General features: G+C 32.5%; 2 protein-coding genes across 7 annotated transcripts in view; one reads left to right on the top strand and one right to left on the bottom strand.

Annotated features, from left to right (window-relative positions):
• LOC106878403 (STE20-related kinase adapter protein alpha) overlaps nt 1-10,767 on the top strand; it is a 45,442-nt gene extending 34,675 nt beyond the window's left edge. For all 6 annotated transcript variants that reach the window (XM_014927605.2, XM_014927604.1, XM_014927609.2 and 3 more), the window contains 7 exons: nt 302-425; nt 2,402-2,573; nt 2,907-3,011; nt 3,943-4,030; nt 6,318-6,429; nt 9,503-9,627; nt 10,395-10,767. In XM_014927605.2, the coding sequence (XP_014783091.1) occupies nt 302-425; nt 2,402-2,573; nt 2,907-3,011; nt 3,943-4,030; nt 6,318-6,429; nt 9,503-9,627; nt 10,395-10,468 (800 nt within the window). In that variant the 3' untranslated portion in view covers nt 10,469-10,767. The remainder of the gene's footprint in view (nt 1-301; nt 426-2,401; nt 2,574-2,906; nt 3,012-3,942; nt 4,031-6,317; nt 6,430-9,502; nt 9,628-10,394) is intronic.
• A 3,033-nt stretch (nt 10,768-13,800) lies between these two features.
• Nucleotides 13,801-14,505, bottom strand: part of LOC106878406 (3-mercaptopyruvate sulfurtransferase) — a 12,009-nt gene continuing 11,304 nt past the window's right edge. Inside the window, exon 3 of the mRNA XM_014927611.2 lies at nt 13,801-14,188. Within this exon, the coding sequence (XP_014783097.1) occupies nt 14,061-14,188 (128 nt within the window). The 3' untranslated portion in view covers nt 13,801-14,060. The remainder of the gene's footprint in view (nt 14,189-14,505) is intronic.

Here is a 14,505-nt window from a genome sequence, read left to right as displayed (position 1 = left end):
TCTCTCTCTCTCTCTCTCTCTCTTTCTCTCTCTCTCTCTCTCTCTCTCTCTCTCTCACACACACACACACAGACTTTTGAATTTTCCATTTTGTCTTTTATCACATGACTTCTATATTCAACATTTTAACCAGTTTCTGTCGCATTAGCTTTTCTACATGTCTGCAAGTCTTACTACATTTACTGCCAAACAACCAATGACATTATTGACTGTCTGTTTCTGTTTACCAGTGTATGTTAATAGTAACAAACAAAAATAAAAATATTTTTTTCCACTTCTGTTTATTATAAATTTATTCCAGGATCCTGCAAAGATATTTTCCATGCTTATTTCACATCTGGCTTGCCCGAGCAAGCTATAGCTTACATATTACGAGATACCATCAAATCACTAGAATATCTCCATTCCCGGGGAATAATTCATCGGTAAGTATGAATACTGCTTCCATCATCACTTTAAGGTTTGCCACATGCTGTGCGTGTTTCCTGTCAGTTAATTCTCAGTTTATCTCAACAACATTCCAGAGCCAATAGAAGGGATCATTGTGAAATTCTGAGATAATCTGAAGCTTATAATGTTAAAATCCATTAACAGCCAATTGACCCTGAAAACCCCTGTTCCTGTCATATTGCTGAAGTTAAGCAATGTCAAACCTGAAGATCTTTTGAGAAGTTCACCTGTGTACTAACTGGGTGCTGTAAGTATCTAATCCTTGCTTTACCAGTTTAGTCTTCTGTATCACTCATGGGAAGCTACCTTTCAGTCAATGTGAACTTCTGACTGTAAAATTCTATCAATAAAGTCTATATTAAAATGTAGCAAAGGCAAGCTTTTTCATTACACAGGGGCATTACTTCTGAAATATGATGATGGTACTTAAATCATAGGGTCAGATAAATTCAATGATTTACTAATATTAAGTCGATTAGGTTTGAATTTAGTTTCAGATATTTTAACTAGAAATAAATAGATGACTCTTCCTTCATTCAATTTGCCATTTGAGTGCAAAATTAAAAATTGACAAGTTGATGTTGGTTATTCCTTCTGCATACCAAAAGGAAAACTACCTTGTACTTTCATAACTTGTCTGATTTGAATTTTGTATTTTTTATGATGTAGTAATTCCATAATGGAAGTACTTGTATAGAAATTGACATGACTGACATGTTAATCATTAAAAAAGATAAATATCGTGATTAACAGTATTTTAGTCATTGTATAGGTTTCAAGCCTGTATCTTTGTCAGTTATTTTAAAAGGGATTGTAGTTATTGAAATGAAAACTGTAATTGAACATTTTCTTTCAGTTCTATCATAAATATATTCTAGTACTTTCTATGTTTTAAAAGTTTTTATGTATTCCATCATCAGAGTCCCTATAGTTTTTCTACTAATTACTGTTTTTAAAATCTCTTTTTTCTTCCTTTTCTCTATTTGTTATATTTTCCTTCTTTGATTGCTGTAAAGGTAAAATGTTTAAGTGGATAAACATTGATCTGTCAGCTCTCATGGCAGGTATTTCCTTCTGTTTCTTTGCAAGACATTTAATTCTGTGTTAATTTATCTAGCTGGAGATTGGGTAGTAAGCTACCTTGAATATTTCTTTTTCTTTATTTTCAACCTCTTTTGTATTGCACATTGGACTGTGCTTGGATGCTCCAGGATATATCAACTTTTCTATGAGAAGTTGCTAACTCCTCATTCAGCCCTTTTTTTTTTCTGGAGAAAGGGATACTGTAAGTGATCTAAAACAATTCTTAAAGTACAGTGTAGCTGATTGAGAAAAAAAGAGAGAAGAATGCACTCCAGTACTTGATTGATGGTATATTTACCAACTTCAAAAGAATGAAGGACAAAGTTGATCTGAGCAGGATTTCAATTTAAAGTGCAGAGAGCTGGGGAAAATACTGCAAGCAATTCTCCTCAAGGTTAATGATCCTGCCAGTTCACCTCCTTCAGAAATTATAAATGCATCCAATTTATTGAGAAATGTCTCTATCATTTAATGTTTCATAAACTGAAGTTAAACAAGGTTTAACATTATTTTTAACTTCAGCTGCTGACTCCCACAATCAACACACTATAATTTAATATTATCTTCATTTGAAAGCTTATAACTTTGAATTACACTTTTATATTTCATCACCATCGTCTATAGAAATATTTCTCTTCCTTTATTTACATATCTTAAAAAGTATCATTGGATAATATTAAAAGAATTTTAATTTATATATTTTTTTTAATATTTGGAGGAAAGAAAAGAAAAAAAGTTCCCTTGTCAAAGAAAAGGATAACTTATTTTTTTAATTTGATACATTAGAGAATACACAGGCTGGAAAGTGAAAACCTTTAACTCTGCATCTGCTGAAGAGTAAGTGTGAGCATTTTATTTCTATTTGTAGTGCAGTGAAAGCCAGTCATGTGTTGATCTCAGCCAGTGGTAATGTCCAGCTTTCTGGATTACACAATGCTCTCTCTATGATCCAAAGTGGCAAGCGACTCCGGCGACTTCATGATTATCCTGCTTCTGCCATTAACATTTTACTTTGGCTCAGTCCAGAAATACTTGAACAGGTTAGTTACATTGCTTTATACTATACCTGAGCATCTGCCACATACAAACATCTCTTCTCCACTTCATACCTCAAGCCACTTTAAACACGTCTTCCCAATTCTTCATTGAAATAGCAATCTTTTCAAATTCTCTTTTTGATTAAGTTTATTTTTTTTCTCCCAACCACTAACCTGTGTCATAAAATTGAATATGAATTGTATCAGCATCTCCTCCAGTCGTATATATGACAATTAAAATTGAATAACATTATATGTATATAATTATTATTTCATAAGAGAATTTAAAAACTTGATCCTATTAGAATCATTTGACATACTCTTTTAACTTTCCAGAATATGGCTGGTTATGATACTCGCTCTGACATCTATAGTATTGGCATTCTGGCATGTGAATTAGCAAATGGTTATGCTCCTTTTGCTGATATGCCAGTAACACAGGTAAGCTGTTGGTTTTTTTTTTATGATACTGTTGTATATAGTGAAAATTAACAACCTGCTAGATATTCTATCTTCAAAATGTCCTCAGTCAAAATATATATGAAAATATCTTTGATAGCAATCATATTGTTTTATGGCTTGTTGAATGTGTCTCAGCTAAAATTTGGATGTCAATATAGCCTTCATCACTCATTTGTTCACTAACTATTAGTACAATACTCCTTTTCTTGCTGCTTCTGACCTATTCTCTTTTCTAAAGAATAAAACAATTATGATTTTGTAAGAAACTAATTTCTCTGTTATAAATTCATTTTCTCATCTGCTCTGCTTTAATTTTAGGTATGCTCATTTTTAGGATGTCTCCATTCTAAACTAGTTAATATTCAGTAGAGCAGTTCTTTTGCTTTGTCAGTAAGAGATTCCTTTTAAAAGTGTATTCTCCATACAGAATGTATGCCCTCTAGTGCAGATTAACTCTCACTTTTTTTTATAATTTCAAACTCATATTAAGTGGCTCCAGCTCAAAATGTATATTTAAGACTTAATATTGAAAGTTTTAATAAAGATTTGGCCTGTTCTCACACATCTTTGTAACTATTTAAACACAAGTTTTATTTGAAATCTTGTGTTATTCAATCAGATTTCTTCTTTCAAGAATATACTCTTCTTTTTTGGTCAGATTACATATGAGACTGCATTCAAAGCAAAAAGCTATTTTCTCTTTGATATTCTCTGCCAAAGTTACCGATGTTATTACCAATAGAACACTCTTCTAATCCAGTACAATTATGAACATTATAGATCATAGAAAAATTAAGGCATCTTTTCAATCAGACCAAAAAGCTGTTTCCTACTTATTCAAAATTCATATTGTAGTTAACGATGCCACTTAATACGATTATAAATCTAAAATATGTTAATTTTATTTCAGATGCTTTTAGCAAAATTAAATGGCACCAAACCAGTTTTACTTGATTCTCGCACTATCAATGAATTTGGTGGCGTCCACAGTACTTTGAGTAAAATATCATTTTCTTATTTTAATTGCTCTAATTATACATCTTTTTTCAGAATTATTGAAATATTTAGTTTATTTTTAAAGCATATGTTTTAAAATTTTTATGAAACTATTTCCTTTCTTGAAAGGTTACACAAATTTATTTAATAAAGTTTATCGTTTGTAATACCAATTATTGTATCTTGTTCTATCTCTAAAGTTGTGATCCAGTTACATCATCATCATCGTTTAACGTCCGCTTTCCATGCTAGCATGGGTTGGACGATTTGACTGAGGACTGGTGCAACCGGATGGCTACACCAGGCTCCAATCTAATTTGGCAGAGTTTCTACAGCTGGATGCCCTTCCTAACGCCAGTTGATTTAATACTGTTTTTCCTTTTGTATTGTTATAATTATCTTCTTAAACCTGTTATATCATATCTTGTTCACTTTAATTTTTAAGTCCCACTGTACATACTGCACATATGTATCTTTTCATTAGATTTTCCACTTTCATTACTGTGCTAAATAATCTTATATTGTTCCTCTACTCAGAAATCTCTTGCATAGTCTCAGGTCAAACCTGATTGAGCACACCTTTGGTATGTAGGTCGTCAATTGAAGAACTTGTTTTGATCCATATATGTGAATATGACCTACCTCCATCTAGTTGAGAACCACACTGCATATTCTGATATGCAGCAATTAATTACATTTTATACAATGTTGAAGTCTGTGAACTCTATTTGAACACATCTGTAATAAGTTACTCTACACTTATTATTAAGGATTGTGCATTGCAGGACAGTGTTACTACTATTTTTGCATGTATTTGTTATGTTTGTGAGAAAGAAATATATATCTTAGGCTATTGTTGTAGCAGAGTTGTAAAGGTGCTGGTTTGTTTGGGAGTGATTGTACATGTTAAAACTAGAAATGTTTGAGTTGCAGCCTGCTGCAGATAGTTCTGTATAAAATGACAAACAAAATATTTTTGTTTAGTTTGACATTGCATATTAATACCTTTAAAATTCCTTTTGTACATACTTCTTTACTTCGCAATAGTTATGAAGTAACAACTATTTTGTTGTAGTTTACTGTTAAAATTGGCTAGGTATCTCAGCAACTTCTTCACTATTGTAACCTTTCAATTATGGATTTGGTTTAACTATTATTTTAAGAGATTTTCATTTCAGATATATTTTGATAATTTAAAAAAAATTTTTTTTTTAAATGTTAAAAAATTTGGATAAACAATTCAATTTTAACATTGTTATTATTGTCATAATCAGTTTTTCATGTTAGCATGGGTTAATCTTTGTTTGATGTTTCATCTATGAACATTTTTGAAATTTTTCTGGAATAGTACATTGAGTGCAAATATCTGCATCTAGATCTTCACTTACCAACACATTATTATACTACCATACTAAATATCATCCCCCAAACTTCATGCATTTTGAAACATTGTTGTATATTAACTCTTCCCATTACCAATCACTAACCTGTGGCAATTCAAACTGAACACTATCTACACTACTGTTCTTATATAAGCTGGAAAAGATATTTACCAGCACACCCAGATTGGGAAAGTTGATGCTGCTTATGTTCAGCTTGAACAGGGAAGACATGGGTAGAGAGGGCATTATAGTTTTGGAAAGCATTGTTTACTATGTGAGAAACAGTAGGGTGGGGGAGGTGAATACATCAAGTGGGCTTGAGTGGAGGTGGATGCAACTTACTAGTTCAGAGAAACAATGGAAGAAACAGAGAACAGCACATCTGTACACTTACTTCACTTGTATGTTGGTAAGTAAATTTTGCCAATCTACTGGATTTTATGTGGAGGTGGTCTTGAATGTTTTGTGTGGATCTGCTGCTGTTACACCAGCCCAAATTTGTGAGCAGTATGTTGGGGCCCAGTTGTTTCTTTGTTACAGTCTAAGAGAGCATGAAAAATTGGCAATAGGTTCTAGCTCTTCTCTTCGGAATCATGAAAATAACAAAAAAAAAAAGAAAGAAAATCTTTGGTATACCAGTATTCTGGCTGAAATTTGTATCAGTTAGAACATCAGGATTTTAATTTTCTTCATGTTTTTTTTCTTTTCTTAATATTTTTCTTTTTCTGAAAACATTTCAAACAAGAAAAATTTATCCCATTCTCCCAATAGTTAGTGTGATATTAGATTTTTAATATTTGATATGAATGTTTGGAAATCTAATTTTCAAGAATCTAGTCATTTTAGTAAAAATTATTCTTATTCTTTTTTGTAGTTTTATTTTTAAAAGATTTTATTCTAATTTTAGGTAATCGGCTAAGTACAAACATTGCCAAAGATTCACCAGCTTACACCCGAACATTTTCTTATGCTTTTCATAACTTTGTTGATATGTGCCTGGAGAAAGAAGCTCACATGAGGTAAAAAAAAAAAAAAAAAAAAAAAAAAAAACATTTCAAAAAATCATGTTGGCAAGTTGGCCAAAATGATAGTATCAAACTAAATGCTTTACAACATTTAGCTGTTAGCTTTTAACAGTTTCAGTTTAAATCTTGTCTGAGTCTCATTAACTACTCTGAGATTGATAATGATATTCTGCAATCATTTTAATTTACAAAAATTGTTTGGGACATATTCCAAAAAGGGAAATGAAAATACCAAGAAATTGACTTGCTTATTAATAATGGGTAATGCCATCATATAACACTCTTTTATAGAAGTAAATTAAAGTGTTAGCATGGTGGAAATGCAGTAAAGGGATTTTGTTAATCTTAAAATTTCCACCAATTAAATAATAGTTTGTATGAAATATGTTGGATAATATAATTTTAAAATATCTGAAGAAATAAAATTTCAGTCAATGAGTATGAAGGTTGAAACCATTGAGCAGTATTAAGCCACTGATTAATGTCTTATTGATTTATATTGATTGTCTTAGATCTTAATTGAGTCAATATGGAGTTTATGTATTGAGTCAATATTTGAGTTGTGGGTAGTTATTTTTATATATAATGTTTTATAAGACAATCAGATGAGGAGGGTAAATATGAACCTTACACATCTCTGAAGACTGGTAATATTAACACAATTGGAAGGTAGTGAGCTGGCAGAAACGTTAGCACGCTGGACGAAATGCTTAGCTGTATTTCGTCTGTCTTTACATTCTGAGTTCAAATTCCTCCAAGGTTGACTTTGCCTTTCATCCTTTTGGGGTCGATAAATTAAGTACCAGTTACATACTGGGGTCGATCTAATTGACTGGCCCCTCCCCCAAAAATTTCGGGCCTTGTGCCTAGAGTAGAAAAGAAAAGAATATTAATACAATTGATATTCAGTTTGAACATCCAGCATGGAAGGCGGACATTAAACGATGATTTAAATGAACACCTGTAGATCAGTATCTGCTGGAGAAAAATGTGTGGGGAAGGAATTCTGGAGGGTATAATTTCTGGATAGGATGTGTTTATTACAGGAGTTGGGAAATGAGAAATATTCAGGAAGGGTGACAAGAGAAGTGGTCATTGAGAGTATGTAGGTAGCTAGTTCAGAACAGCAGAGATTATTGTAATACTAGTAGAAGGGACATGTAGTGAAAACAAATATGTATTGCGAGCATCTAATTTCATATCTATGAAGAAGTAACCAAACTAAACACTACTGAGTGATTAAGGTTGGTACAGAACCAGAGATTTATTGAAGAGAACAAAAAAGCCCTTTGGCAATTCTCTAAGATTGGTGAGATCAATAGTCTTTTAATTTTGAACTGTCAAGTTGACACCTGTAGGAAAATTGTTGAAGCTAGTGTGTGAGTCAATGATGTAGCATCTGTGTAGTTTTAAGACCTGCTAGAAATAGCCACATCTCCTTCAAATCACTTTACCATTTAAAAAATGGGAAGACATATTAGATAATGTTATCCTAGATGTACTACACTTTATAAAAATGGGATGGTCACTGTTGGAATGCCTTTAATTGATAAATCTTCTTGAAGTTGATCTAGTGGTTAAACAACAGCAATAAAATTTGTTGGGAGAAATTTCCAGAAGGATGCATTTCAATAGAAGAGAAAGTAGTTTTTTGGCGGGGTGTTCTTTTTTACATAAGTTAGGTATGATGTGGAACTCAATAGGGAATGATATGAAGGGAAAAGGTGGGTGCGCCAGATGAGCCTATCCAAAGTGGTACTCGTCCTTGACCTTTCCTGGAAGACCAAAATGCATGAACACATTGCATATTTCAAACAAAGGAATGAAACAATGATTAGACAAATGCTAGGATAACTTTTAACGCATAGACTATATTTTTGCATGAGATTACTCTTTTAGTCATTTGACTGTGACCATGCTGGAGCACCGCCTTTAGTCGAGCAAACCGACCCCAGGACTTATTCTTTGTAAGCCTAGTACTTATTCTATCGGTCTCTTTTGCCGAACCACTAAGTTATGTGGATGTAAACACACCAGCAGCGGTTGTCAGGCGATGTTGAGGGGGGGGGGCAAACGCAGACACACAAACATACATACATATATATATATATATATATATATATATATATATATATATATATACGACGGGCTTCTTTCAGTTTTCGTCTACCAAATCCACTCACAAGGCTTTGGTCGGCCCGAGGCTATAGTAGAAGACACTTTCCCAAGGTGAACTAAAGCTGAAACAGGAGTAGGTGCAGCCATTGCAGCAGGCAATCAACTTCTAAATGGAATCTGAGCCCTCTTAGTTATTCCCGCAATAACTACAAAAATTATACAAACATCAAATAATCAAAATTGAAATAAATATTAACAAAGGAATAATATGTAAAAGTAATAATAAATTTTCATTCCTTTTATTAATATTCAAAACTTTTATAAATTTTATTATTTGCCCATGATCAACACTAACATAAAAAATCAAATTATATAAACCTGGGACTGAACCCGGAACCATGTGGTTCATAAGCAAGCTATTTACCACACAGTCACTCCTATGCCTATATACATATATTTTTAGATACATACACTCACACACCCACAAATGCACACATGCATGTTTGAATCCATAAACAAGAGAAAGAAAACTTGTATTTTATTTGTTCATTTGAAACTGATTCACTCTGTTCTTATTCGGTGTTTGACCCATCAACCTATTAGTGGCAGAGTGAATCATTATCTTTACATTAATATACTGAGCATATTTTTAGTGTTTATTTATTTTTTATGTTTGCACAGCATTAATGCATGTATATAATATATAGATGGATAGATGTATACACATGCACACAAATTTGTGTGCATGTATGTTTTAGAAATCTACTACAATTGAGAAACTCACTCTCGTTGATAGTAAGATTTAATTTATAAATGAGAATAGTTTCTTAAATCTGGATATTTCCATTATTTCATTTTGAAAATAAAAGAATCATATTTAAATTTAATTTTTTGCAAGACATTGAAATGCTTTTTTTTAAAAATCCTTTTTCCTTTCTTCTTCTCTTAGGTTGCCTCTTTCCAGTTTATTGAATCATGCATTTCTAAAGAACCTCCGCAAGAATACAGCAGATGTCTTACCTGGTTTACTACATCCTGTAACTCCTCTCACAGATATCAGTAAACTACCAAAACGTAAGAGAATCTTTTGACTTTTAATGCATTTCCTTTAGTCATGTATATATGTATTTTCATATGTGGAGGTGGGAGTAATGGAGAAGATAATGCTGGAGGGTATCATGGAAAAGAGACAGTGGTGACAGAAAGTTATGGTAAACAGTGTTGTTTACTGGTTAGAGAGAGAGAATGAGTGATATAGAGAAGAGAGAGTGGTGGCTAGCAATACAGGAAGGTGATGTTTGATGATCAGAGATAGTATGTGATAATCTTAGAAATAGGTGGTGATAGAAAGAGAGTGATGTATATTAACAAGCAATCTGGATGAGAGGGAGTGATAGTAGTATAGAAGGGTGATGATGAGGAGTGTATTGATTACAAACAGATTCGATGAAATCCCTTGTTATACAAGCATAACAACAGGAGAGAGGTAATGTGATAGGAATGGTGGTATGGGTGAATGAGTATTGACATCCTTTGTTACTTTGGGCAAAAAGATGAGTCTAGGATGAAGAAAAAAAGTTATGAATGAGGAGGTCTCAAAGAAGTGTGGGGAAGCAGATGGAAATTTAACAAGAACATATTGGATGAAAAACTCATTAAATTATACTATACATCACCACTTCTATCATTACTATTATATGAATGTTTGATTTGCAATGTTTATATGGGTGACAGTTCTTTTAACTTCTTCCTGTTTTGCTTTTTAGAAACTCAAGAATGACACATTATTATTTCAAAAGTCATTTAATATTTCCCTCTCTCCTGTTTCTTTCTTATTTTAGAAGATGTCTCAGAAATGGATGAGTTGATAGATGCAACAGAGGATATAAGTATTGAAGATAAGTGGATTTTCTGACAGTTATTTGAGCAGCTAAATGTTTAAAATTACTTATTATTCAGCCTTGTTGGTGGACATATCACATGAAGGTTTCTTCTGGAAAGAGCTCAAATAAATGATCTATACTAGACAAAGTAAAAAACAGCAACTCCTGTGTCTCACTACTCTCATTTCTTGAGGCTTATGAAGTTTTTTGTCTATGTTAACTTTTTATCTTTGTTGAACAATACTTTATCTTTGTCTATTATATATTCAAATAGATTCCTGATTTCAGTGTCTGTTTTTATACATAAAATAAATATCCAATCAATTCTTAATTTTGATGACTTTTTTTTAAAACTCTTACTGCATAAAATAAATGAACATTTTCAAAGACTGACAAGTACTGGCATGTGTCCTTGATTGTGTACGAGTTTCTGTCTCTCTTAGTAATACTTGCATTTGTGGAAAATAAGAGGTATTGGGTCATGCCATAAATAATGTGGTTTTTTATACTTCTTTTGTTTTTCAGTTAAGATAAAGTTCTTTTTTAATCTAAAATGTATTCTCCTTCATTTTCTACAATGCTCTTCCATCTATCTGGTAAACTTGCAAGGCCCCTCTTCCAAAATTCACTTGTCCATGACAGAAAATACTCCTCCAGTATTGTTCTGACCTCGTCTACAAAATTCATATTTTTCTCATCCAAATGATTTTGAAGACTGGAATAAATGATAATCAAATGGGGCAATGTCCAGTGAATATGGTGGGTGGGGCATCATTTCCCATTCAAACTGCTCTAGCCTTTGGAATGTCATCCTCGCTCTATGTTGCTGAGCATTATCTTGATGGAAGAACACTTTTCATGTTGAAACCAAAGAGGGTCATTTTTCTTCTAGTGCTGACTTAAGCTGCTTGAAGTAGATCTCCTTTATTATTGTTTGGTTTTGGTTTAAATGTTCCAATTGGACTAGCCCTTTCATATCCTACCAAACAGCTAACACCTTACATAGGTGAAGACCTTTTTTAGCCTGGGGTGTTTCTTCTTTCCCTGTCCACTATCTTCAGCTCTTGACATTCTTATAGAGCCTGTTTCTCGTCACCAGTCACTATTTGGTCCAAAAAAGGTTCATTCGTGAGATGTGACAGCAAAGAAGAACACACATTCACTCTCTGCACACGATTAGATTCAGAAAATTTGTGAGGAACTTATTGACCCAATTTGCTGACTTTTCCGATGGCACACAGGTGTTGATGAATGGTTGAATGACTAAATCCAAGCTTCTCTGCTAGTTCAGCAGTTAAAATGGGATTTTGTTCCACCAGGGTTTGCAAGACATCCTTGTCAAGCTCTACAGATCTTCCAGGACGAGACTCATTTTCTAGGCTGTAGTTTCTAGCTTGGAATTTCTGGAATCACTGTTGACATTGGCTTACACTTATTGTCTGATCCCATATACCTCATTAATATTCCTCGCACTTTCTGTTGCATTGTTGCCTTTATTGAACTCATAAAACAAAATATACTGAATATTCTCCTTTGTCACTTCCATTATAGATTTGAAAAAATAACTGTTAAATCAAACTGTACTCTTCAAAACTTGCACTAAGAATAAGTTGAAATTACTACCTGATTTTATAGCAAGTTGATGCAAGTAGTTTATCCCATACCCCTCCAACTTCTAGTTAATGCAATTGAAAAAAACCCGCACTATTTATGTGATGACTCAATATATTCATATATCCAGGGTCACCTTAGAACTGAAGGATTGCAGTGACAATTTGTGTCTTGAGTGAGGATAGATTTTCATTCACCAGGGACAAAGTTTAAATTATAGTAAGTTTAATTACTTAATTACAAAATCAATTTAAATTACAGTAAGTTTTTGTGACAACGAATAGACAGTAATGGGACACTAACTTAAAAGTCAGGAAGTTGAGCGAAAGAAAAGCTTATGTAGTTTATGACTTTATAGAAATTTAAAACCCAGAGATGATGATAGCTTTTCAAAGAGTATCTTTTGTGCAAGTAGATATTATTTTCTGTATAAAATTTTGGATGATAACTCTTAAAAAGTATATCATTTTTGATTTGGTGAAAGGAAAAAAATTACAGCACCTGCTTTCAGTTTAAGTTTTTATTTATTTTTTTACTCTGAAGATGATGTCTTCTACTTTTAGAATATACCGTGTGCTAAAATTTTTCAGCTTTTTGAGTGGAAAAAATCTTTTTTCAACTTTATTTGCTTCATTTGATCTTTATTTATATTCAGAAATAGATTCCTACAAAATTAAATTCAATATAAAGTCTTAAGGTGCTGATAAAATTGTATTGAACTTAGATAATAAAACAAGGTAACAAAATAGAAAGTTTTTAGCCAAAAATGAAAATATGATTAAATGATTTATCATCATCATCATCCATGGAAAGTGGACGTTAAATGATGATAAGTCATTTGATCATATTCTCATTTTTGGCTAAAAACTTTCTATTTTGCTACCTTGTTTTATTATCTAAGTTCTATAAAATTTTATCAGCTCCTTAAGACTTTATATTGAATTTAATTTTGTAGGAATCTATTCTTCTAAATCAAACATGGGCAACTGCTTCCAAGGAGCAGGTGGCATGAGACATGGCTCATCATCAGGTGGGCCACACTACTAAAAAATTTAGAGTAGTTTTCCATTAGGTATGGCATTCATAAAGTCCTGCCCGTAGGTTGCCATCTGCCTATGACTCTTCTAAATAAAATTAAAATTAACATAATCAAGTCATTTGCATGCCTGTCTCTTAGATGGTGAATCAATGTTTTGTCTCCTCAGCAAACACTTTAACTTTAAAGTGTTCAGTCTACAAACAGCAAACAAATATCATGAGAGAGGTGGTGCAATGTTTTCTTTCTTTGGCACTCTCTTAGTTATGACATCAAGTGTTCCAGTTGATACGATCAATTAAACAGTCTGCTTGTAAAATTAATGTGCAAGTGGTTGAGTACACTACATAGTTCTTCAGGAGATTTTGCATGATGCAGAATGTGACAAAGCTGGCCCTTTGAAATACAGATACTACTCATTTTTCCAGCTGAGCGAACTGGAGCAATGTGAAATAAATTGTCTTGCTCAAGGAAACAACGTGCTACTGAGAATTGAACTCATGACCTTACGAACATGAACCAAAACCCTTTGCTCTAGTAAAAATAATTCCAAATAAACTGGATTAAACGCCACCGTAGTACACCAACATTACATTACCTGGTAACATCTTCCTCATGATACACCTTAAAACTTATTTCAAAGAGCTTTGATTAATTTTGGCAATTCATCAAAGACTTTAAAAATAATACTAAAATATCAACCATAAAACTTTAAAACAGATTTCTTAAGGCACTTTATTTATGTATTTTGAAGAACATAATTTGTATATAAAGTATAGAGACGATTCATTTATAAATTTAACAATTTGTCTAGAAAAAGTGTCTTTGAAACTGATTGTTTTTTATGTTGTTCTGATTAAAAAGTTTAATTCTCTACTCATGAATATCTAATTTTCTGAAATTACAGCAATTAACCTACTTGAAATAAAATCAAATTCTACACAGGTTATACAAAGTTAATTAAAAATAAATTTAGTTCAGTTCTTAGATAAGATCTTATCTGCACTGATTCTCTGTGCCCACTCTGTCCAAGAACCATCATAAACAGAGACATTTTCATAATCACATAAATAGGCTGCTAATGCAATGCAACATGCTGACACTCCTGCAAAAGTTGGAAAAGAGAATCAAGAAATGGTAAATTATCAAAGAAGAAATGCTTTTATTACATACACATGCATATATATATAATCACAATGTACACTTTTCCATGCTTGCATTGGTCTTAAGAAAATTCATTGTAGATTTTTTCCTGTCATCAACTCTCACATTGTTTGCAAGCAAGTTAATGTTTTCAGCAGATTTAAAACAAATGCCTCTGTTTATATTACAGTAACATTGGTTTACAACTTTCATGTAATGTCAAGACAAGGAGGCACATACATGTGTTTGTATGTGTGTGTGTTTGTGTGTGTACACACA

This window comes from Octopus bimaculoides, chromosome 6, assembly GCF_001194135.2.
Source record: "Octopus bimaculoides isolate UCB-OBI-ISO-001 chromosome 6, ASM119413v2, whole genome shotgun sequence".
In the NCBI taxonomy this organism is placed as follows: Eukaryota; Metazoa; Mollusca; class Cephalopoda; order Octopoda; family Octopodidae; genus Octopus; species Octopus bimaculoides.
Note: the sequence above shows the minus strand (reverse complement) of the source record. Positions and strands in the feature narration are given on the sequence as shown.